This window comes from Lepisma saccharinum, chromosome 10, assembly GCF_977018435.1.
Source record: "Lepisma saccharinum chromosome 10, izLepSacc3.1, whole genome shotgun sequence".
Taxonomy (NCBI): domain Eukaryota; kingdom Metazoa; phylum Arthropoda; class Insecta; order Zygentoma; family Lepismatidae; genus Lepisma; species Lepisma saccharinum.
The window spans coordinates 872,463-895,614 of NC_139238.1; the positions used below are offsets into that span (position 1 = coordinate 872,463).

Here is a 23,152-nt window from a genome sequence, read left to right on the forward strand (position 1 = left end):
TGGTAAGACGTTGGGCTCCGTATAATGTGATGGATGCAGATAGCCTAAATGCTGAAGCATCAACAATTGAATCAAAGTTTTCTTCAACAAAGATCATCTGTGGCTAATCTGCCTATATTCTGTCCCAAGAATCTGCGGAGAAAATCCGCGCATACAGGTAGAGAAGGGGAGAAAGCACAAACAGTACGCCCTGCCGCAAATGGCTTCCTCTCTCACGAGTCACCACTTGCGCAGAGAGTTGTTTTCGTTCGTTCGCTCCAGAGATTCCCTGGACAGAGTATACCTTTCAGCCTTCACATTTAGGTACCTCCAATCGAAACGCAGCAAACGAACCAAAACAGTCCAGAACGGAATCACAGGCCACACGTGCAACTGCACAGATGCAAATCCATACGGAAAGCAATTTACCTCCAGCAGACTCCTCCCGCAACGTAACAATTTGAATCGGGTTGCTCTGAAGAGGGGAAGGGGGGATTGTGAGTCCTTTTTCCGGTCCCCTACTCAGGCTGCGCGGATGAATTAGCCCGACGCACTCCACATGTACAATACCTCTCATCCGGAAGGGGGACAGGATTAAAGTTGCACGAAGCCTACTCTCCCTCTCACAACAAAACATGCTACATATTAAATCCGCAGATCAATTGTAATATTGCTTTAAAAAGCCGGATTTGGGGTTGGGATGGAGTGAGATGTAGTCCGTAATGCAATACCATAATTTGTTTGGAAAATGAAATCCTGACAATTATATATACGTACATACATATAAATAAGTTTGCTTGATTGAATATAGAATAGATATTTAGAAGTGGAGAGGAACATTGAATATGAAAAATGATATTGGTTTCATTGAAGAGTCATGAGTGTATACTAGTAATTGTTGAAACACAGCTGATATATATTGTAGTGAATGTAATTTAAACGTGAAATTTGATTCATAACTTAGGCTGTGTGGTAAATCATTTATGAAAGGAATTTTGAAAGTTTCGTGTACGAGGTGGAGTAATCTAAGGGCTTGAAATGGCGATTTTAAATCACGTACAGATCTGGGCTGTTAATTTTTCTCAAAAAAAATATTTCTTTGAGTTTGAATTATTAAGTCCCTTTATGCACACATAGGTTAATCGAGACTGGACCTATAGTTTAAAGTGGGATCCAAACCACTATGTGCCTCCAACGTGTATCGAAACCTGAGCCCCTTGGTTACAAGGCGACGATCGTACAACTACGCCATCGGGGAAGACAAGAAACCTAAAATGCAAAAAATGTTTTCAAAACTAACATCCAGTTTCGTGAACTCTCGTTTTAAAGAAAATTGTTTTTCTGTTTTCTATAAAACTAATTTCGAGAACACTAGTGCACACTGGACTGAGGTCACATATACTTATGTTATCAGTTATTATTCACAATTGTTTATATGTAATGATACTAATGTGAAACGTTTCTCTTACATAGTTCGCAAGAAATACTGTGTTATACAAGTTGTAGTTGGCTCTTTCCTTCACTAGTTATTTCGATAATTATATTTATTTACTTATTTATTTATATGTAAAAATACGTACATTGTTAGAGTCACGGTCAAAAATAGTAACTTTTATAATCGAAAATATAACCGAAGGGGGTCAGCTAAACCCACCTTCTGATTTTAATGATGCTGGCCTAAGTGGCGGAGTGGTTAGTACAGCGCTCTACGTTCCCATAGGTTCTGGGTTCAAATCTGGCCTGAGCATGACTGTTCTTTATGAACGTTCCTTCATCAATTTCATTGATCGTTCATCCTCATTTTCGCGATTAGTCAAAAGTGACAGAAATGCGAAGTAAAATAAATAAAACTAAGTGTTCTTGGGTTACCAGCCAGGTTAAATCAATGTTAGCTTCCAACGTTTCGAGCGCATACATTGCTTCATCATCAGGGAATTCTCTTATGAGCGTCATTTCCTGATGATAATGAGTAATGTATGCGCTTGAAACGTTCGAAACTAAGTCTAAATTAAACCTGGCTGGTAACTAGAGAACACTTGTTCAAATTACGTCGCCAGGAAAGCTAGAATTCCTACTAAACAAAATCAATCAATCAATTTTAAGGGTTAAGAAGGACGTGCATTGTATTACTCGTACATTTACAGAGAAAAGCAAGCATCATCTCTCACTATCTGCCAGTCGGGTCATCCACGAGACTGGCATTACTCACGGTTGCTTGCTTTACTGATCTCGTGAACGTCATGAAAATCCAAGTAAACCTTCAAGTGTTGGCAAAACTTAAGAATCCGCTGGGAATCCCGTATAACAAATTCACCTTTCCGTGAGGATAAACTTTTGTTTCTTGCAATATCATAACTTTTGACATATTGTTTGCCAACTTCCTTAAAGGATTATGGAAGAGATTGCGGAGTTTTACACAGGTCTGTCACGCTTATCGTGTTGTTGTTATGGATTGTTCTAAATAGAAACGTTTTCTTGAACATATCTATGAAACAATATTGTATTTATTGACACGAAATGTTTAAATTGACACGTTTGTAAGCAAGAGACATTACACCTATAAAGAAGGAAGAATGCAAATTTTGTATTGAAGGGTTTTTAGACATGTTAGAAGCTATGTAAGTTGCAGTCAACATGGCCTTTATCCATTCCGAGCCACTCCAACTGCCCTAATTAATTTTGTCCAAGATGTACATTCACGGACACTTCTGGGTTCTAATGATTCCATTAAGAGTCAATGTTATTGTTACAACATAGAAGTGTCCGTGACTGTACATAATGCCGTTTATAACAGATCAAGTATGTATTCTATTTATATTAATTTTGCCAAAGCATTTGATAGAATTATAATTCTAGGGTGTTTGGAAAAATGCACGTAAGTCACAAACTGCGATTTTCAGTTGCTTTCTAAACAGTGATGATCCAACATGTACGCGTAAATCATGTGTGTAATGTTTGGGAAAATTGTCTGCCATAAAATTGCATTTTTTTACGCTTTTATTGGGATATGCAGTATTTAATTGTGATTTTGTATGTATTTTAACGCAAATCAATTTAACTGTACTAACAACACATCAGCGTTTATACAAACCAGGATTCTCAATTTTCTGTATTACTCGATTGATTTGGTTTACTTTACTTATCTTTTCTACCACTTTTGAATAATCACGAAGATTAAGATGAGTGATGATATTATGAAAGTGAGGAAGAGACACAAAAGAAAAAAAATGTCCAGGCCGGTATTCAAACCCTTGGCATGGATATGAACTTTAGAGTTGAGTTGGTATGCACAGTAAGGCTAATCGGGACAGGACCTACAGTTTAAAGTGGGATCCGAACCATTACGTGCCTCCACCAGGTATCGAACCCTTGATTACAAGGCGAGGACGCTACCACTCCGCCATCGGGGAAGCCTTATGAACTTTAGAGAATTGTCCTTTTGGAATTATATATTGAAGTGGCGAATTGGTTGGTACAGTGCGCTACGAGGCTAGGAGTGCAGGGTTCGAACCCCAGCCTGTTGTTTCTAAGGGTCTCTTTATTAATTACAACATATCATCACTCATCCTCATCGTCGCAATTAGCCAAAAGTGGCAAATAATAACAAAAAACAAATTTTAAGAACACAAGCGATAGTGGTACTTTCAGATATATTGAAAGCTATACAATACTTACACTTTTCCCATTTGTCATATGTATGTGGGAGTTCCTATCTAAGAATTTTCCTTTTTTGTTTTATTTTTAGCAACAACGCCACCCTCCCCTGCTGCTGGGGTGCCTTTTCCTGGTGCTGCCCTTCCTCCCCGCTGCCAACCTCATTGTCACAGTGGGCTTCGTCGTGGCGGAGAGGGTGCTTTTCATCCCAAGGTAAGGCTATCTTGTTGATTTATTTATCACTTGTAACATAGCTACGTGTTCAATTACAATAGCCTTAATGCTGAATAATTTAGTAGCACCGCGCTTTCAATGTACTCATTTTAAAGTTTTGTAACATTAATATGAAAACTTTACAAATACTTGTCAGCAAGCTTTTTAGCATGCATTATTTTCCTTTTCATCATGTTATGTGTGACTGTCATCTTTTTTATAACATTCACAATTAAGTTGCATTAATGATAAAAATCTTTGATAAGAAGAAAGACATTTCATTATCACTTTTACTGTTCTAATTATGTATTATGGGATATAGTGTAACATACATCAATTCGTAAGTAGATTTCAGTATTTTTCTTTCTTAAAACAAATAATATATTTGTTTTAGTTGCTAATACAAAACTAACAGCAACAATTATGGCGACCTTCAGCCAGGGTTCGTGAATATATAGTGTGGAAGTTATCTTCTGATTACTTTAAATAATGGATCGGAAACAACATTCTTACAACTTAAGAACGGGAGTTTTCTTAAGATCCGATGTCGTCGATAGTTTCAGGGAAAATGAAACTATTGAAGAAAATGCTGATCCAATGAAGAATATTTTTTGTTGCAGTAACATTGAAGCAGATTCCCGTCTTGTGAAGTGCAATAGCTGCAATAAATGGGAACATTTGGAGTGCAGAGGTTTGACTGTAATGCACTGGGTAATATTTAGTTTTTCTAATGAAAGCTATTTTTGTAAATCTTGTAAACCAGATTTTGATCCTTTTTTGTTAAAGTCTTATACAAGTACAGTGAATCCAAACTCGGACAAGATTATTGCTGCATTTCAAGTTACGGTTACCCAAAGTTGGAAGCAAAATAATGAAAATCTTCAATAAAAGTTGCAACAGAACATTCGCTGTGAATTACAACAAAATAATGAAATGTTGTAAAAGGAGTTGCAAAAGGAGTTGCAAAAGGATATGCAACAAAATAATGAAATGTTGCAAAAGGAGTTGCAAAAGGAGTTACAAAAGAATATGCAACAAAATAATGAAATGTTGCAAAAGGAGTTGCAAAAGGATATGCAACAAAATAATGAAATGTTGCAAAAGGAGTTGCAAAAGGATTTGCAACAAAATAATGAAATGTTGCAAAAGGAGTTGCAAAAGTATATGCAACAAAATAACGAAATGTTGCAAAAGGAGTTGCAACAAAATAATGAAATGTTACAAAGGGAATTGCAACAAAATAATGAAAATCTGGAAGAGAAGTTTCAAGCCATTCGAAATGAATTACAGCAGCATAATGTTAGGTTTAACGGCCGGCTTGATCATATTGAACATTCATTACAAGATGTTGCCCAAACTTGTCAAAATGTTAGCAGTGAGTTGAGGTGTAAATTGGATGAAGGTATTAGTACAATGCATGTCGAAGTTTCAGATATTCAAGAACAAATGAAGAGTCATGACGGAAAGTTGGCAAGGTTGGAAGTCTGCAATCAGGAAATTATGCAGAAATTTACTCAACATGAGGTTAGGTTTGAAACATTAAATGCGGAATTAGATAGAATGAAGGTAGTTCAGACTGCTACATGTAGCTCTGAAACCTTGGTAAATGACCTTAGAGATAGGGTTATTTCTTTGGAGCAAGGCAATGCCATCAGCAACAGTGTTGCTAACGAAACTTTGAATGGAAGACGAGAACTGAGCGAAGAGGATGGAAATAGTAAACAAACTGAGCATGTGGCTTGTCAAACAAATAACGCAAATTCAAATCGAAGATCACGAAATGTTAAATTTCGGGATAGTGCTCGAAGTGACAAACGTGGTGTTGGTTCTTCCGGTTATGATTCATCTGATATTGATGTACCTGTAACTACTAAACGTAAATCAGGTCAGAACGCTTCTTTAGGAACTAATTTTAACTACAGGCTTTCCAATACATCTTATTTGTGGGATCCTCCATCACGTGACGAATCACCTGCTCATTTCACTACACATCCGTTGGCCAATAGGGACTTCGCACTTTCGGAGAATACAAATAGAGTGCATTACAATGAACCTTGTTCTACTAACCATTATGGTTATGGAAGTCCTCTGAATGCCAGTTTTCATAATGAAACTCAGTGTTGTACAACGAAAGCTTATTCAAATAATCCAATTTCACAAATGTGTTTTCAGCATACACCTTCATGTGAGAAGCCATTATATACTGTGGCTGGTAATACAAATGCTACAACTTCAATGAGTCCGATGTTTTGTAATCAAAATTACATTCCCAGAAATAACATTTTGAATGATCCAATTAACATTGCTTCTAAGAATTCTCAGTCTCCAAATTTTGAATCAAACCAGTTTTGTAAACCTGCGCGTGCAGAATGTAATACAAATATTTATGCAAGAAACCAATTTGGAGAATGCCCGGGTAAAGTTATTCGTGTAAATGAGCTAAGCCAGTTACCACGTTTTGGAGGTGACGTCTTGAAACAATCAGCTAGGGAGTTTATAGACCAGCTGACAACAATGTTAAATTTGATTGGTGTATCTTCTCAATATCGCCTGCAAGTTATTCACAAATGTTTCTACAATACTGCAGCATATTGGTTCAATAGTGAAAGACGGAATTTCTCATCATATGATGATTTTGTGTGCAAGTTTCTTGAACAATTTGCTTCGAATGATTTGTTAGAAAGCCAACTGACAGTTTTGCGTTCTCGTAAATACAACACATCTTCTGGTTTATCATTAGAAGCGTACGCATTGAAGGTATATTCATCTTATTGCAACCTTGTAGAAAAGCCTAAACAAGCTGAGATAATAAGAGTAATTCTGAAGCAATTGCCAGAAACAGTTTCTAAGAATGTGGGTTACCACGAAATTTCCAACCTTAAACAATTAACACAAAAACTCAGGGCAATAGACTTATATTCTAGTGATAAAACCAAATCTTTGTCACTACCTGGTGATTATATAAGTGGGGAGTACAACTCGAATAGGTTCGAAAAATCTAGGCATTTTGTAAGGCAAGTGTCTATGGAAAATAAGTCATGCAGCGATTCATCTACCCAAACAGTAGCTTCAGAGAGACTTATGGGCAAACCAGCTGCTGGAATCCCAGAAACAACTATAGGCAATCTGGAGCTAATCAAGAGAGCTATAGGCGACAAGGTAACGATCGAAGTTTGTACTTTCATAATAATAATCGAAGAACAAACACTCAAAGGAACGCTAGTAATAGCAATAATACAGATGCACCTAGATACAACAGGAATAGAAGATTTCAAAGTCCGACCAATACAGAATTGCGAGGTGACTCCATTAACACTAACTCAGATATTTAAGCAAGGAACAATGGACATTTCCGAAATGGAATGAATTGCAATGACATTAGTTTAAATCAAGAATGTTCCTCAGTAACTAATGCTACTAGTGGGAGCCCTCCGAGAACATTAAACAACTAAGGCGGGGAAATGCGCTCCAATTCGCCCTGCCAAAGGATGGCCACATGGAGCTTACTTGTAATTATGATCCTTACCTTTTGCATGTTAATTCTTGTCTCGGTGACTTTAATAGAGTTAAATATTTAGGCGTTGATAAAGAAGATGTTTTACCTGTTGCATTTTTGCTGGAGTGGTTTGATTCAGAGCCTGAGTGGACTGTTACAGATAAAGGAACTCCTACACCTTTACTTGAAGCACCAGAAATACAGGGAAGAATTTGTGACCTGTTTCTTAATTGTTTAATTGACACTGGTAGTCAATGTAATTTGTTGGATTACAAGGTTTGGATCACTCTAAGTTCTTTATTACCAAGTACAAAGCTGGAACCAATAGAAGGAATTCAGTTGGCTTGTTTCGCTGGTGAGCAACGTATAAAAGTTGTGGGTTTTAAATATGTCATTATGCAGTTGGGAGATGAATTTTTCCACGTGGGTTTATATGTAGTTAAACAATTACATGCCGATTTGATCTTGGGAGCACCATTTTTGTGGCAGTATAAGGCTATAATTAATTATCGTATGTCTACTGTTGAACTAATTCATTCAAGTGGTAAGGAAGTATCAGCTCCTTTTGTTCCGAGTTCCACAAATAATACTTGCTCGCTAAATTCCGTAATTGAATCTTGTAAAACTTTGACATTTGAATCTTCTCATGTTAATGATTCTGCTTATCTAGCTTCTGAAGAAGATATCCATAAGAAAGTTTATGGCAACGAATATTGTGAAGCTGGAGTTGCTGATAAGTTATTTAATTTATTACTGAAGTATCAAGATGTGTTTTCGGACAAACCAAAGGTAGCCAAGGTGGAATCTTATGACATACAGCTAGATACGAATGAACCTATAGTGGCATCTACGTACCCTATTCCATTCGCTAGGCGAGATGATATGGAGAAAGAATTAAAGAAATGGAAAACGTGGGGAGTAATTCATGAAAGTACTTCTCCATACCGGAACCCTCTCCACATAGTTCCAAAGGCAGGTGGATTGTGGCGTCCTGTTGTTGATTTTAGAAAGCTGAATGAACATGTAATTTCACCCATGACACAGGTTGAACCTAGATCTGAACTTTTGCCTAGGTTGAGAGGCGCAAAATTCTTTTCGACTATTGACCTAACTTGTGGATATTTTCAAATACCACTGACACCTAGATCTTATAAGTTCACATCTTTCTCATATCGTGGTATTTTAATGGAATTTCATTTTTTGCCTTTTGGTATTAAGAGTGCTGTTAGTGTTTTTGTCGACAGAATGCATAAAGTGTTTGGCAATGATACTAGTTCATTTCTTATAGTGTATGTGGATGATATTCTTATATTTTCATCATCACTGCAAAGTCATTTAAAACATTTGGACTACGTGTTGAAAACTTTGAAAGAAGTAAATATGTCCATCAAATTATCGAAGTGCACATTTTGTAAAACTGAAGTGAAGTTTCTTGGTCACATAGTATCAGGTGAAACCATCGCTGTAGATCCAGAAAGAAATCTAGCAATAACTGAATATCCTACTCCAACAAATAGAAAATCGTTAAGAAAATTTTTAGGAATGGTAAATTGGAGAAGAAAATTTGTGGATAAGTTTGCAATGATTGCTGCTCCTTTATACGATTTATTTAGAACGAATAAGAAATGGGAATGGAATGAAGCACATCTCCAGGCATTTATACGTCTGAAGGAATTGGCTTTGTCTCCGGAGATGTTAGCTCAACCTAACTTGAACAACACTTTCCATGTAAATACTGATGGCAGTAAAATTGGAATCGGTGGAGTCTTATGGCAATATTCTGACGATGGTGAAACTTTGATTATCCAGTATGCGAGCAGAGTTTTGCGAGGTTCAGAATTAACATATGCTGTGCATGAAATAGAATGTATTGCCATTCTTTTTTCCGTGGAAAAATTTTCAATATATCTATTGGGCAGACCATTTGTAATACACTGTGACCATCAATCACTTTCTTGGTTACATTCAGCAAGATCGTTAAATCCAAGGCTTAATAGATGGGCTTTGAAATTGCAAAATTATGATTATACAATTCAGCATGTTAGTGGTTCTGCAAATACAGCCGCGGACGCGTTAAGTAGATATCCAATTAAGTCACAAAACAATTTGTTTCCTTCCACTTTACATGTAAACTGCACAGATATTGATTTACTTGAAGAAGAATACTTTTTGTATTGGATGAAAGTACAACAAAACGATGAATTATGTCAACGAATAATTTCTATGTTAGGCAAGGGTCATGACCATTTCGAAATTAAGGGAATATTTAAACTACATAAAAATATATTGTTTTATAGATCTACCAACTCGAATCATTGGAGAGTTTTTGTACCTGAAGCAGCTGTCAAGAAAGTTTTGTATGAACAACATGATTTGGCTGGCCATTTTGGGTTTTTTAAGCTTTATAAGAAGTGTTCTAAATTCTATTTCTGGCCTAAGATGAGAGGAAGTGTCAAGTCATATTTAAGTGATTGTGTGGAATGTGCAAGGACGAAACAAAAAACACAACATATTACCAAAGAGGAGCTTCACGTGATTTCTTACAAATTACATCAGTTCTTATCTTTAGACTTGATTGGTCCATTGCCATTATCTCAAGGATATCAACATATTCTGACTATTGTAGAATTAACCAGCAAATATATTATGGCTTATCCTCTCAGGAAGGCTACAACTCGAGAAATTATCAACAGAATTAACTTAGGTTATTTCCATCATTATCCTATGTGTACAGTTATGTTAACGGATAATGGATCACAATTTAAATCCAATGAATGGGAAAAAATTTTGAAATCAATTGGTGTAAAGCATATTCTCACTTCACCATATTCGCCTCATGCGAATCCAATTGAGAGATATAATAAAGAGATCATTCGTTTGCTTAGACTCTTTTGTAAAACCAACCACAGATCTTGGTCCAAAGTTTTAACAAATGTTATAAAATTACTAAATTACTCATATAACGAGGTTGTTGGTTTCACTCCGGCTGAAATTTTTCTACACGAGGAAGTTCAAGATAAAATAACTTCTGTTATTGACTGGCCAGAAGAGATGAACGAATTGTCTTGGAAAGCTAAATATATTCAGTTAATTGAAACAACTAAACGTTCAAAATCTAGAAAGAAGATTCATTCAAACGCAGAAACCCCTACAATTGTTCAAGGTGATTTGGTTATGGTTAGGAATCATGCAAGAAGTTCTGCCTTGAACAAAACTATCCATAAATTTTATGACTTATATGTGGGGTCATTTTTGGTGGAGGAAGTGAAGAACAATTTCGTGAACTTGGTGTCTTTAGATGGACAACAGATAAAGTGTAGACACAATTTACAAAATATCAAACCCTTTCACTGTTCATTGGAGAAGAAACACGAGTTGTTGTTGAATGTTAACAAATAGGTGCGCAAGGGTAACAACGTAGTTTTGAATTGATTGTCATTCTTTGAAAGATTTGTTATAGTATTAAATGTTGTTTTGAATGTTGAATATTTTAAAGTTATGTAACTGTTCGATGTGAATATTTAAAATCTTGTATCTTTTTAAGCCATCAAAGTATGATGTCTATATTTTCTTCACCCCAGGAGGGGAGATTATTGTGACTGTCATCTTTTTATAACATTCACAATTAAGTTGCATTAATGATAAAAATCTTTGATAAGAAGAAAGACATTTCATTATCACTTTTACTGTTCTAATTATGTATTATGGGATATAGTGTAATATACATCAATTCGTAAGTAGATTTCAGTATTTTTCTTTCTTAAAACAAATAATATATTTGTTTTAGTTGCTAATACAAAACTAACAGCAACATATGTTTGCAGATAATATCAGAATCCTATTGGAACATCTTGGGATTGAACACTAGGAAATGGTAGTTGAATGGATATGGTTTAAAAAAGCATCCATCTCGAACGTATCGACTTCTTTATCTTTTTCCTTATCAACGCACGGATTTGATGTGTACTGTAGGTTGCTTAAATAGCAAATGACGTTACAATTTCCTGTTCAGCATTCCTAATTGTTATGCTCTCAACTATCTTCTGCTCTCTTGAAGATAATCATTCATTCATTCATTCCTTTATTTCAGACCTAACAGCTTTAAAGCCGTTTCTTGTCAATTATAGTATACATAAAAACATACATAATGGTTTTGTATTAAAAAAATCCAAATTCTCCCCCTATTTCACAGATATTACATTCAAAAAGAAAAACATTCCCTTTTACAATTGTATGTTACACTTCCTTAAGAATGTTAACAAACCATAACCCATCCGAACATCTGGATTGACAACCAAACTTGACAAATTTATTGGAAACTTAACGTTTCCATTATACAAAGTTTTATACAAGTCTCTCTCCAAGTCTGAATATATCTTGCCTAGCACATAAATGACAGATGTCAGTCTATTAATTATACAATTACATTTCTTCTAACACTTACATGACGAAACCATGGTATGTGTGGCTTGAATTCAGAAACTTTTCTGTATTATCCTCCAAATCTTATAAGTTCACATCGACACCAATCAAAACATTCATTCAAAATTTTCTTCTTTACTCTGGGGAGAAGATCAGTATAGAATAATGCTAAGTCCCTACAATTTGGAAGGCACGCTGCTATCCTTGCACACTCATCTACACGGGAATTGCCAGTACTATTCTGTGCTTTAACCCAAGTAAAGTCTATGATTTCTCAAGTTCTTGTGTTGTTTAAACTAATATAATACAATGATAATATAATTAATAATTCATAAAGATTCTTGCGAGAGGCATTAAACGCCTGAAATACACTTTGTGAGTCGGTCAGTGTTAAAAGCTTTGTCAAATTTAATTTTTGGCAACGAACTTTTTCTCTTTAAAAGATTTTGTTGCGCGACTGTAAAGAGACAACAATGAAAAACTAAACAAGTTTCTGCCTTCTTTCAAATTCTAGCTCTCAGCTGTTAAATTGTTCATTAGTGAATCGTTTGACCAACATGGAAGTCGACTATTTCCACTCGATTTTCGCCGAATCAATGTTGTGCATAATTTAGTCATCACCGAGCGACATGCCATCAGTTTTAATCTTTCAACCAATGGGCTTATTTATTGACGATGTACGGAATGCTAAAGCCGAGTGCTAAGTTAACGTTAATTTTTCTATCTACATTAACTAAACCTTGCTACAACCCACTTTGCACGATATTACAAGCAACGTTTTAAATTTTGTTGTGTATTAGAGTACTAATTGGGACCACTTTCGCTCGCTTGTAAACCTTCGTGCTATGCTCGAGCGATTATCATTTTTACGTGACAATAGACGTAAACACATATCTGAAAAAGCTAGACTAAACTGAATTTTAACATGGAGGCTATGACTATGCTTACTTAAGTTTCAATTTCACTGCGTCTTTCATCTCACGATCACCACAGACACATTACGGTTCCACATGTACTACTGGGCTTCGAGTGTATACAGCTCGTTTTGTTTGTTCGTCGTCCGTGCAAACTATTTGGCGCTCGAGCGTAATTTTCTCCCCGAATCACTCTATTATGTATCTTTCAGATTATTTATACAAAAAATAATTCAGTATCATGTTGATCCTCCTAGGTTTTGAGACTGTTTATATTAGTTTGTGTGTGGTATGGTGGTATTACATGTACAAGTTTTAAGAACAGAAAATCGCGATTAAGTTTCTACGCGATAAGATAATATTACTGGTGATTACACGCATCATATTGCAGCACTGCTTTCTTAGCTGAATCTTCTGATGATCTCTTCCGTGTGCAAGACAATCTCTGGTGCCTGCTAAAAGCAACACTCAAGCGTTAAAAAAAATTGCAAAATATTACGTATGAACTTGCAGCACGGTTATTAGAAAATACCCAAGAAGTCTGTTGTTCGAGATGAAATCTGAAATGAACATATTTGATCCTAATGCACTTAACCCTCCGTTAGACGCGCGGGTACACGGATAATCACTGTGACGTACACTACACTGCACATGACACGAATATCAATGCGTCCAGTGTTCTGCGCTGCAAGCTGATACATGTAATACAGTCAGTAGGAATTATCGGCAAAACTGTTTTGTTGTGTGTAAATATTGCATAGCTATTTTGAGTGTTCTCACCAGGAACAGTTTTCCCTGGATGTACTGACTTTGTCTGTTCTGCTAGCTTAGGTTTCGTGCTGCTCGTGGTGTACGGGGTCCAGTTGATGTGGAGCGCCTTCCTCCGCCAGAGGTCTCTGCTGCTGTGTGCGGGGCTGCTGCTGCTGCTGTTCTTCTGCAGCAGAACCATCGTGAGGAACAGGGACTGGACCACGAGGGATTCCCTCATAAGGTGAGTGCTTCAAGCTTTACTTTCTGAGCCGATACGCACAGAACCCTAAACGTGTCAATTGACACATACGTATATATTGACTCCAATAACACACTAACGTGAATAAACTGCTAATGATACACTTCTTGGTGTGTCAAAATACACCACAGAAAATCATTAAAGGGCACTTTTATCACTTGGTGTGTCCCTGTGATGCACTAAAAATGCATCAATTTGGATGATCAGAGAAGAACATTTCAAATATAACAAAATTACAGTACAGCTGTGTCAATTGATGCATTAAAAGTGAAATGTCTCTGAAATTATCTTCGAATTGATGCATTTTAGTCCATCGCACAAAACATCAACTGATAAAAGTACCCATCTATGCATTTCTGTGTACATCGTGACACCAAAAAGTGCATCATTTGAAGTTTATTCACGTTCATGTAATATTGGAGTCAACGTACGTTTTTAGTTATGTGTGTACTTCAGTTTGTCTCCGTTCAAATATATACACTCTGCCCAGGGAATCTCTGGAGCAAAGGAAAACAAGTCATCTGCGCAAGTAGCGACTCAAGAGGACTCGACCCATGAACGTGTGAGAGAGGATGTGAGTGCATGGAGGGGGAGAACGCAGCCGTAGCACTGCTTTGCTTTGCTTCTCCCACTCGCTTTCTCCCCTTCGGTTCCGACATGAACGACCTTGCTTCACAGATTCTCTAGACAGAGTGTAAACAATATTGCGGATGTTAATCCCGTTCCAGCCAATCAAATACTTACCGAGGGCTTAGCATATTCCACAGCACATATCAATCGACAGTCAATACGAACTTAGTGCAAAGTAACCAAATGATCTCGGATTCAGTTTCTGGCCGGAGAATATATCGGTGGTTAGAATCTCCAACTTAGGATTATAATGTATTATATCTTTCTTTTTATCTAACTCCATAGCTTAGTCACGGTGATTAGATGAAATTGATTAAAAGATACACACAAACCAACATCAGACCTGGATTCAAACCATGAACCTTTGGTTATGAGATAAAGAATCAAATGTTCAACATGCCTGGCCATCGGGAGACCTTTTTATGTACAACGTAGACATATTAGTGAAGAAGAAGGGGCGAGAGAGAGAGAGAGAGAGAGAGAGAGAGAGAGAGAGAGAGAGAAAGAGAGATGTTAGACATTTGCTACACCTTATTTTTATTTTCTCCAAGTGCGTTTTGTTGTGGATATAGAACTGGTCTAGCCAATTTGAAGAGTTATGATTACATGTCTTTCAAATGCTGAATGTTTTATCCAAATCGGACTATTGTCTCATGATACAAAGCAATTTTCAGTTGTACATATTATTTTCAATAAGGATTTAAACTGGATATATTTTATAAATCAGTTTAGTAAGAGTAATAGCGAATTTTGCAATAATACATTGAAGGCCAGAGTATTTTAAAAAAACGGCAGTTTGGTAGATAAATCTGTGATGGAACAAACAATCCATCATCTTCGAAAGCCATTATCAAGTCGTCAATGGTTATGACAGAACGTCAAGTGCATTTGCACTTGAAGTTCCCGTATTTTGCTTTATATTTTAGTATGGAATAAACAAAATGATCGTAAGAATTCACAGTGATGTATGATCTGACTTTAACTAACCTTCCGTGCATAGGAAGGCTTTGTAGATAATACTGAAAGGAAGGCAAAACGGTCTCGTAAATATATTACGAAACTAGACAAGTGATTTTCTTAGAGCTGGAATTCTAATAACCAGAGAAACCATATGAAGACCACAGGGAAAGAACGTGCTTTGTCCATTTGTAGCAAAATTGAGATAAAGGTGCTATCAAAGAGCTATGAGAAGGGTCTTTCTAACTAAGAATTTTACAAGAATAGAGCGTGCTTTTCCATCCATTGCAAAGAGGTTTTGGTTCCATATACAGGGATAGAAGGAAATAAAGAGCTCTCCTGTCAAATCAAGAAAATGGACAAAGCACGTTCTTTCCTTGTGGTGTTCATATCCTAAAATTGCTAGAATTCTAGCAACGAAAGAACCGTATTCTAATACTGCTATAATTGTAATAACAAGAGAAACCGTATTTTAAAACTGATGAAATTCTAGTAACGAGAGAAACCGTATTTTGATACTGCTAGAATTGTAATAACACGAGAAACCGTATTTTACAACTGATAGAATTCTAGTAACGAGAAAACCCGTATTCTAATACTGCTGGAATTGTACGTAATAACAAGAGAAACCGTATTTTAAAACTGATGGAATTCTAATAACGAGAGAATTTATATTCTAAAACTGCTGTAAATTTAGGAACGGGGTAATTCATAATCTAAAACTGTTGGAATTCTAGTAACAAGAGAAACCACATTCTAAAACTACTAAAATTCTAGAAATAAGAGAAACCGCATTCTAAAACTCCTGTAATTCTATTAACAATATAAACCGTATTCTAAAACTGCTGGAATTCAAGAAATTAGAGCATTTAAAATCTAAATAAGCTGGAATTCTAGTAACATGGAAGTAAATACTAAAATATTTTATTTTTCAAACATCATAAGCATCTATAAAACCGTAATATATTTAAATCTATTAGCTTTCATGGAAAAAGCCATGATCCCACTTATTATCACTGTAATGCCGTAATGGAAATGGCTGCTGTCTTCACCTAATGCTCATCTGAAACAACGGCCCCAAAAGAAGATCGGATTACAGGTCTGCCAGTAAGAAACCCGAGAGTAAAACCCACCCGCAATGGCTGGCTGCATAATCCGGCATCCCTTGTAGTGCATCCCTGTTTCTCTCCCCCCGATAATACATTCAAAGGAAATAAGTTCATTTTTTCCTACCCACGCAATATTACGGTTTGCTTCCCGAAATTGAAATCGAAGACAGGAAAAGGAGGAAAGAGGAAGGAGGGGAGATGAAAATCTTGCGGCTCACGAGGAGATACAGGGGCTGTAAAAACATGGTTTCCAGTATGGGATTGCCCGGCGGAAATCCACGTGGAGGGTTGGAGAACCAGTGTTGCCACATGAGAAGTGTTATTACTAAATGTTGACTCTTTACGGAACGTAGGGAAGATATGGAACTCTTTCACACACTAACGGTACGTGCATTTGCAGTATCGAGAAAAAGTAACGGTTCTCATATTCGGAATCAGGATTGTTTGATGGTGATGTGATCACCACCGTGCTTTGCTCCCTCTTCAGGTTCCTCATTTCTTAGAGGCTGGGTGAACACAAAAGTGAAAAAAAAAGGACTTCAGATTATCCACTGTAAAAATCAATCCCGGGTCGCCCCTGCGTCAATCAGACGCCCTACTGACTTTTGAGACTCATCACATGATATCCGTCGTTTGCTTTCTGTTACACTACTCTTCCATTATCACCAAGACGGACAAAAAGAAACATGTCTTACCTGGGATTCAAGCCTGAAACTCCTGGGATCGTAGCACGCTGGGCTAACCACTCCGTCACAAAAGTTGACAAGCTGCAAGTAACGTTATTAAAACGTAAACATAAGTAAGAATTTCTGAATTAAAATTCAAATGTTCTGATTAAAACTAATCCTACAGAAAAGAACTATGTACCTAGCCTAAAAACAAAACATCAATCAAGTGACTAAGAATCTCCATTCCCTCGATAAAATATGAAATCGTTTAGGGGCACTCAGCACACACATAAGGACAGCACGTGTTCTGATGAAATACAGGCGCCAGAACCCTCTTAGCTTGCAGGAAAGCTGTTTCAAAGGTGCAATACCAGGAAGTGAGGTTATCATTTGAATTCCTTGCTAGCAACAATTTATCCTTGGAATAAGTAAGTCGGATCAGTAAGATAAGTTATCCTCCGAAATTATCTTGATGTACTAAAGTGATTAATGTCCATACTCTGCATAGTTATTCCAAGTGCAAACACACGCTTTGGAGAAGTCATTTTATCTACTCCTTGAATTTGTCTGTAAAACATATATCATTCCTTATTAGAAAGACTATAATTTTAAACCAGCTTTATTTCGTTGTGTTTCTTATTGTGAGGTAACAGAAGCATGTAATTCATCCAAACCTACACAAACGCTGCTCGCTTTCTTTGTTTGACCAAAGCTTCTTTAGTTCATGCTTCTTTTATGATACAGGAACTAAATTTATAATTATATGAATTGCATTATACCTAATTTCACACATTTAAGAACTCGGTACATATTCGTGTAGCATTTTGTCAACCCTTGGGAATAAAAGCGGTGCGAGCGTGCTGCTTATCACGTCACATCAACAAATGGGCGAGATTATGAATGTATGGGGTGATGTAGATTTACCTTTACCTTGGATGTAACGTTATTTTAACGTGTCACAACACATCCATGTAAGACATTCCAGTTGTAGAGGAATTTTCAGATAGAAGGAATAGTTTCTCTCTCTATTGAATTCGAGTCATGTTAATTTCAGTCCATTGGACTTACTCTTATTGTAAACGAAAAGGTATATTTATTTTCATTTTATACGTAAGTCATAAAGCAAATAAAACACACAAGACTTTATAAGGTAGAACTCTTACTGAAGAGTGTGATATAAACAGTAGACCAAGGTGGCTGACCGCATTTACCTGTTAATGTGTATCATAATCATTACCCAATCCTATCCAGCTCTTAGGAAGATCTAAGAGGCCACATGTCTCAACTTCTAAATCAATTTACATCAAAAAATTACAAAATTGTATTTGTCCTAACAATTTAATCCGTTCACCATTCATCCTCAGCGTAGATATAAGTCCAAAACTTAAAAAATAACCAAAATAGACGAAAAAAGACAGAAAAATTCAACTTTTGCTGATACATTTAGCATGAAGTCTTCAAATAATATTTCCCTCGACAGGGAATTAGTTTATTTAATAATCTATAAAAATTGCACATTTATACAACATGCAGTTTGCAACACTGATGGGCACACAGCAGGTATATCACGCGCCAGCCGTTAAGGTAAAGGAAGTCTGGATGCAAAGGAAAGCAATGCTCAGTACTTAAATTACTCGGGAAGGCGGGATTCCTGGGTGGGATTTTCGCTTACCGGTTGGGGGTAATGAGAGTCCCTGTTTCCGTAACCCTTTCCCTCCCCCCTAACACCACTCCATTTCGCTCCGGTCCTCCCTGCCTCCAGGAACAGCCACAACAACCGAATCCTTCCGCAACAGCATCTCTCGCTGTGCTTCCTCTACGGTCTGGAGGTGAATGAAAATTAAAGCTGGGAAATTTGATTTTGTGACGAACACGGGGTCCCATGTGGATATTTCTCCTCCACCTCTTACTTTTTCTTACTTTCTCGCTCCCCTCCCTTCCATCAATCTCTCTCCCCTCCTTTACCTACCTTTATCGTTTTTCTCTCATTTACTCTTTCTTTTTCTCTGTTCCCCTTTTCCTTCTTCTCTTGTTCCGCTTTCATCCCTCTCCCACTCCTTTTTCTCTATATCTCTTATTTATTCCTCCCCACTCCCTCCTTACTTCCGAGGAGTTTCCTGGAAAATAAATGTTTCCCAAGATTAACGACTAGTCTCATTGAAATGGCGACTTAATTTCTTTTCTTAAAGCTAAAAGGGGACCAATTACAAGCGATATAAACCCTTAAAGACAGTTTTAACGCTCCACTTGGCAAATTGGAAACACTTCTTCCCCAGAGCAAACATTTCTTTTTTTGAAAATCAATACCTGCATTGCGAAATCAAATTGGGATTCATGTTATTACAAAATGTCGGTAAAATTTACTCCTTTTGTGCAGAAGGAAGATAAAATTACAGGGAGTAAAGGTTGTCGAAGCGTGGTTCTGTTCATATCAACTCCAGTATGTTTGATATCTTGAATGCGTTGCGTCTTACTTCCACGTCTACGTTTCACTTTGTGGCCTTCGAAAGATTGGAGTGTTGTGTGTTCAAACTGGCTTTCAGTTCATCTTAAGCTCCAATATTTTATCTATCAGCTCATTTTCTGATCATCTGATGATTTTGAGTGTATTGTGATAAAACTGTTTTCTGACTAATCTTATGCTCATCAGAGTATTTAAGATGTCACATGTTCAAACTGCCTTCCAGCTCATCTTCTGCTTCTCAAAAGATTTTTTAAGTGCCACACGTTCAAACTGTCCTCTAACACGGTTTAATCATGATAAAATTTTGAGAGGCATATGTTGAAACTGCCTTAAATTTAAACTTTTTATCAGGTGAAGATTTTGAGTGGCATATGTTGGAAACTATCTTGCACTTAATCTTTTATCAGAAGATTTTGAGGGGAATATGTTCAAACTGTCTTCCACTTAATCTTTTAATCATGAGAAGATTTTGAGTGGAACATGTTCAAACTGTCTTCTGACTCATCTTCTGCTTATCAGATGATTTTGAATGTCCACATATTCAATCTTCCTTTCGGCTGATCTGCTCGCGAGCAAATCTAGAACAAGCCTTCGTCCTCCCAGGCTAATATTTATCCGCTTGTCGCATTTAGGAGATCCCTCCTCATTACTCACAATAACTAGAAATACGCAAATGAAATTCAATTTGCTTAATAATGTCTCCTCAAATTCCTAGGCAACTTGTGCGTTAATCGCGTATAAATAGAAATGGTTCGAGCAGGTGTAGCTCGCTCGGGCGGCTCCTCCAAGTCCCATTACTCAGATTCCGAACAATAATTAACCGCCATTGTGAGGGCCGCGAGCCGTACCCATCCATTGTACCCTCGAAATGGGCGTCAAGTGTACAATGCCTCATTCTGACGAGAGCCTCAATTTATGGGTTACTAGCTTACTGGTTATTAAGATCGGAATCATCCGTTCTTTCATCCCCGAGCGGAGATGGGATGGGGAGCTTTTGATTTACATGTTCTGTCATTGTCTGGCGCCGTACGTGATGAAGTTGGCAAGATTGGGGAAAGGAAATAGGATCGGTGTTAAGGGTGATTGCTGAGCATGAAAGTGTGTGGGAAAGGGTAGATCTGGGTTAATGTATTAACCCTTAAGTAGGCGCGCGGGGGTCTAAGTGACCCAGTGTCAGTACACTCGGGTTTCAGCAAAAACTATATTAGAAACAAGGGCTTGGTATCTTTCCCGTGATTAGCCATACGACCCTAGTAATCACGTTTAGTGATTTTATTATAGCCAAGAACTGCTTTTAAAAAGTTGAACTAGTTCAGATACTTTTTTATCAGGTACAAGCCGCGGTAGCTCAGTCGTTAGGGTGAGAGGCCCGAGTTCGATCCCCGGCGGGGGAGAACCGGGATTTTTCCACCTGTTCAAGCTGCTTCGCGCCCACCCAGCGTCTTATAAAGTGGACACCTGTAGGCAACTCTTGGGGGTAAAGGCGGCCAGAGGCATGGTGCTTATCACATCACCCTCAGCTTCGACTGAGATCAAGAAAATGTGGGGCTCTAACTTCACACCCCGTATACGCCTTCATGGCGTGGTGCAAAGCACAGGGGAGCACTTTGCCTTTAAAAAGAATTACTATGAACAACATTATTCTGAATGATTAACACAGTTAAATATGTCTACCTCAAAAGAAAGAAGAAAATTGGAAGAACACAATTTTGCACAGAAAATTTTATCATTCCAACTAGATAGTGAATATTTTTTAATAACATATCTACATAAATTATAAAAATCCCAGAAGGAATACGAGCAATATCTCAAATCTCTAAGAAAGGATACAGATTAAATTTTGTAGTTTTCATAGCCTCCTAATTTGACAAAGTGATGTACCTAATTATCATATCGTGCTCATCATTTAAATAGATCAATATTATATAATAATTGTAATAATAGTAATTAATAATAATAATATGTCAAGGCAGTGGTTCTTCCGTTTCTTAATCCTTGCATACCTGAACATAGAGGGGCTGTAGCTATCCTAACCTTTGCAATCAAGTAATACCCACTTTTCCTTTTATACAGTGTTACCGAACCTTTATAATACTTGCTAGATTCTGATTCATCTGATTTGGCCACTATGGCAGTATAAATATTTTATCCTTTGTATATTAGCAAAGGCGCATGAATCATAACGTAAGGCGTCAGGATACAATAGTAACCACCATTGTAAACAACGCAAAATGAAACAAGAATGAGAGTTCATGGATGCAAGTGTATGGGTGTGCAAAAGTTGGCTATTTTTTCTGACTATTTCCTTTGTTTTTAAGTTTTATGTCCACTTTATGCACAGAGAAGCTAATCGGAATTTTAACTACGATTTCAAGTAGAATACAAACCATAGGGCGATCTTTTACCGCTAACGCCATCTTGGAGACCCCTTTTCCTGGGTGAACATAGTGTTGTAGACAGATTTGTAAAGTGACTGACCATTGGGTAAAGGTCTGGGAAGGAGACAAGCTTAATCTCGAAAGCCCGTAAAAAAATTACCATTCGCACTAATTGTAGTGATAAATGGTTCCTTCCTGATTCAAAATGGAGGGTTGACGGTCGGACCCTTCTAGAATAAAGACCTGGGGCTTCCCCGGTGGTGCAGTGGTAGCGTCGTCGCTTTGTAATCAAGGGGTCCCGGGTTCGATACTCGGTGGAGACACAAAGTGGTTCGGATTCCATTTTAAACTGTAGGTCCAGTCCCGACTAGCCTTACTGTGCATAAAGTGGACTTAAAACACCAAATCAATCAATCAATCAATCAATAGACTAAAGACCTGAAGAAGTTCTTGCTAGGTGTTTTTTTCCGCCCACATCATCTGATAATAGTGAATACGATAGTTTCCAAGTAAATGATAAGAAGCTTTTTCTCTGCCGCCATTTTCCAAATTAGTTAAAGACAAAAATACATATTTTGGCACATTCTGACACAAAAAATATTTGTGTTGCAATTATTCCCATGTGTGTTTTTTTTTTTCATTTTCTTTACTAGCATATATTTGAAACGATAGACAACAGCAAGGACCAATGCAGAAAATAATGCCATTATAGTCTGTCCCAACTATCTCTGGAGCAAGGCCGCGCATAGCGGAAGAGTACGGGTGTAGATCGAGTAAGCAGAGCGAACCGTATACGCTCCTGCGAAGGCTGGTAACTTCAGTCGCTCTCCGATCCCCACGCAATTCATTCCCTCCCACGTGTTCATTGGTGGAGCCATCTCGCGTCACTACTTGCGCAGAGACATGTTTTCGTTAGCCTGTTTCAAAGATAGCTGGAACAGAGTGTAGTTCGCGACTTTCACTGCTTGAGAGAAGACACCCCAAATAGAAAAATGATATATGGTTTGTTCTATTTGCTTCGATAAAATTCGGGCTCAGCCGTCGATATAGAAACCTGGTAGGTGATCAGATAAATATTTGCTCTTGCATCCCACAAGGCAAGTCACCCGTGCCTTTCGTTTCGAACAGGTCGAAAGGAAAAATAAAACAAAAGCGCGTGCTGCCACTTTAATGGTTTATACAGCGCCCTCTGTGGCCTCGTTCTAGTGGCGGCTTCGATCAAAGCGTTAAAAGGTTTGCGCTCCGTGCCTCTGTCAACT

General features: G+C 37.4%; 1 protein-coding gene across 1 annotated transcript in view; it reads left to right on the forward strand.

Moving 5' to 3' along the window:
* LOC145993730 (protein O-mannosyl-transferase TMTC1-like) overlaps positions 1-23,152 on the forward strand; it is a 647,925-nt gene that overhangs the window by 457,331 nt on the left and 167,442 nt on the right. Inside the window, exons 8-9 of the mRNA XM_083129469.1 lie at positions 3,725-3,846; positions 13,505-13,669. Coding sequence (XP_082985595.1) covers positions 3,725-3,846; positions 13,505-13,669 — 287 coding nt within the window. The remainder of the gene's footprint in view (positions 1-3,724; positions 3,847-13,504; positions 13,670-23,152) is intronic.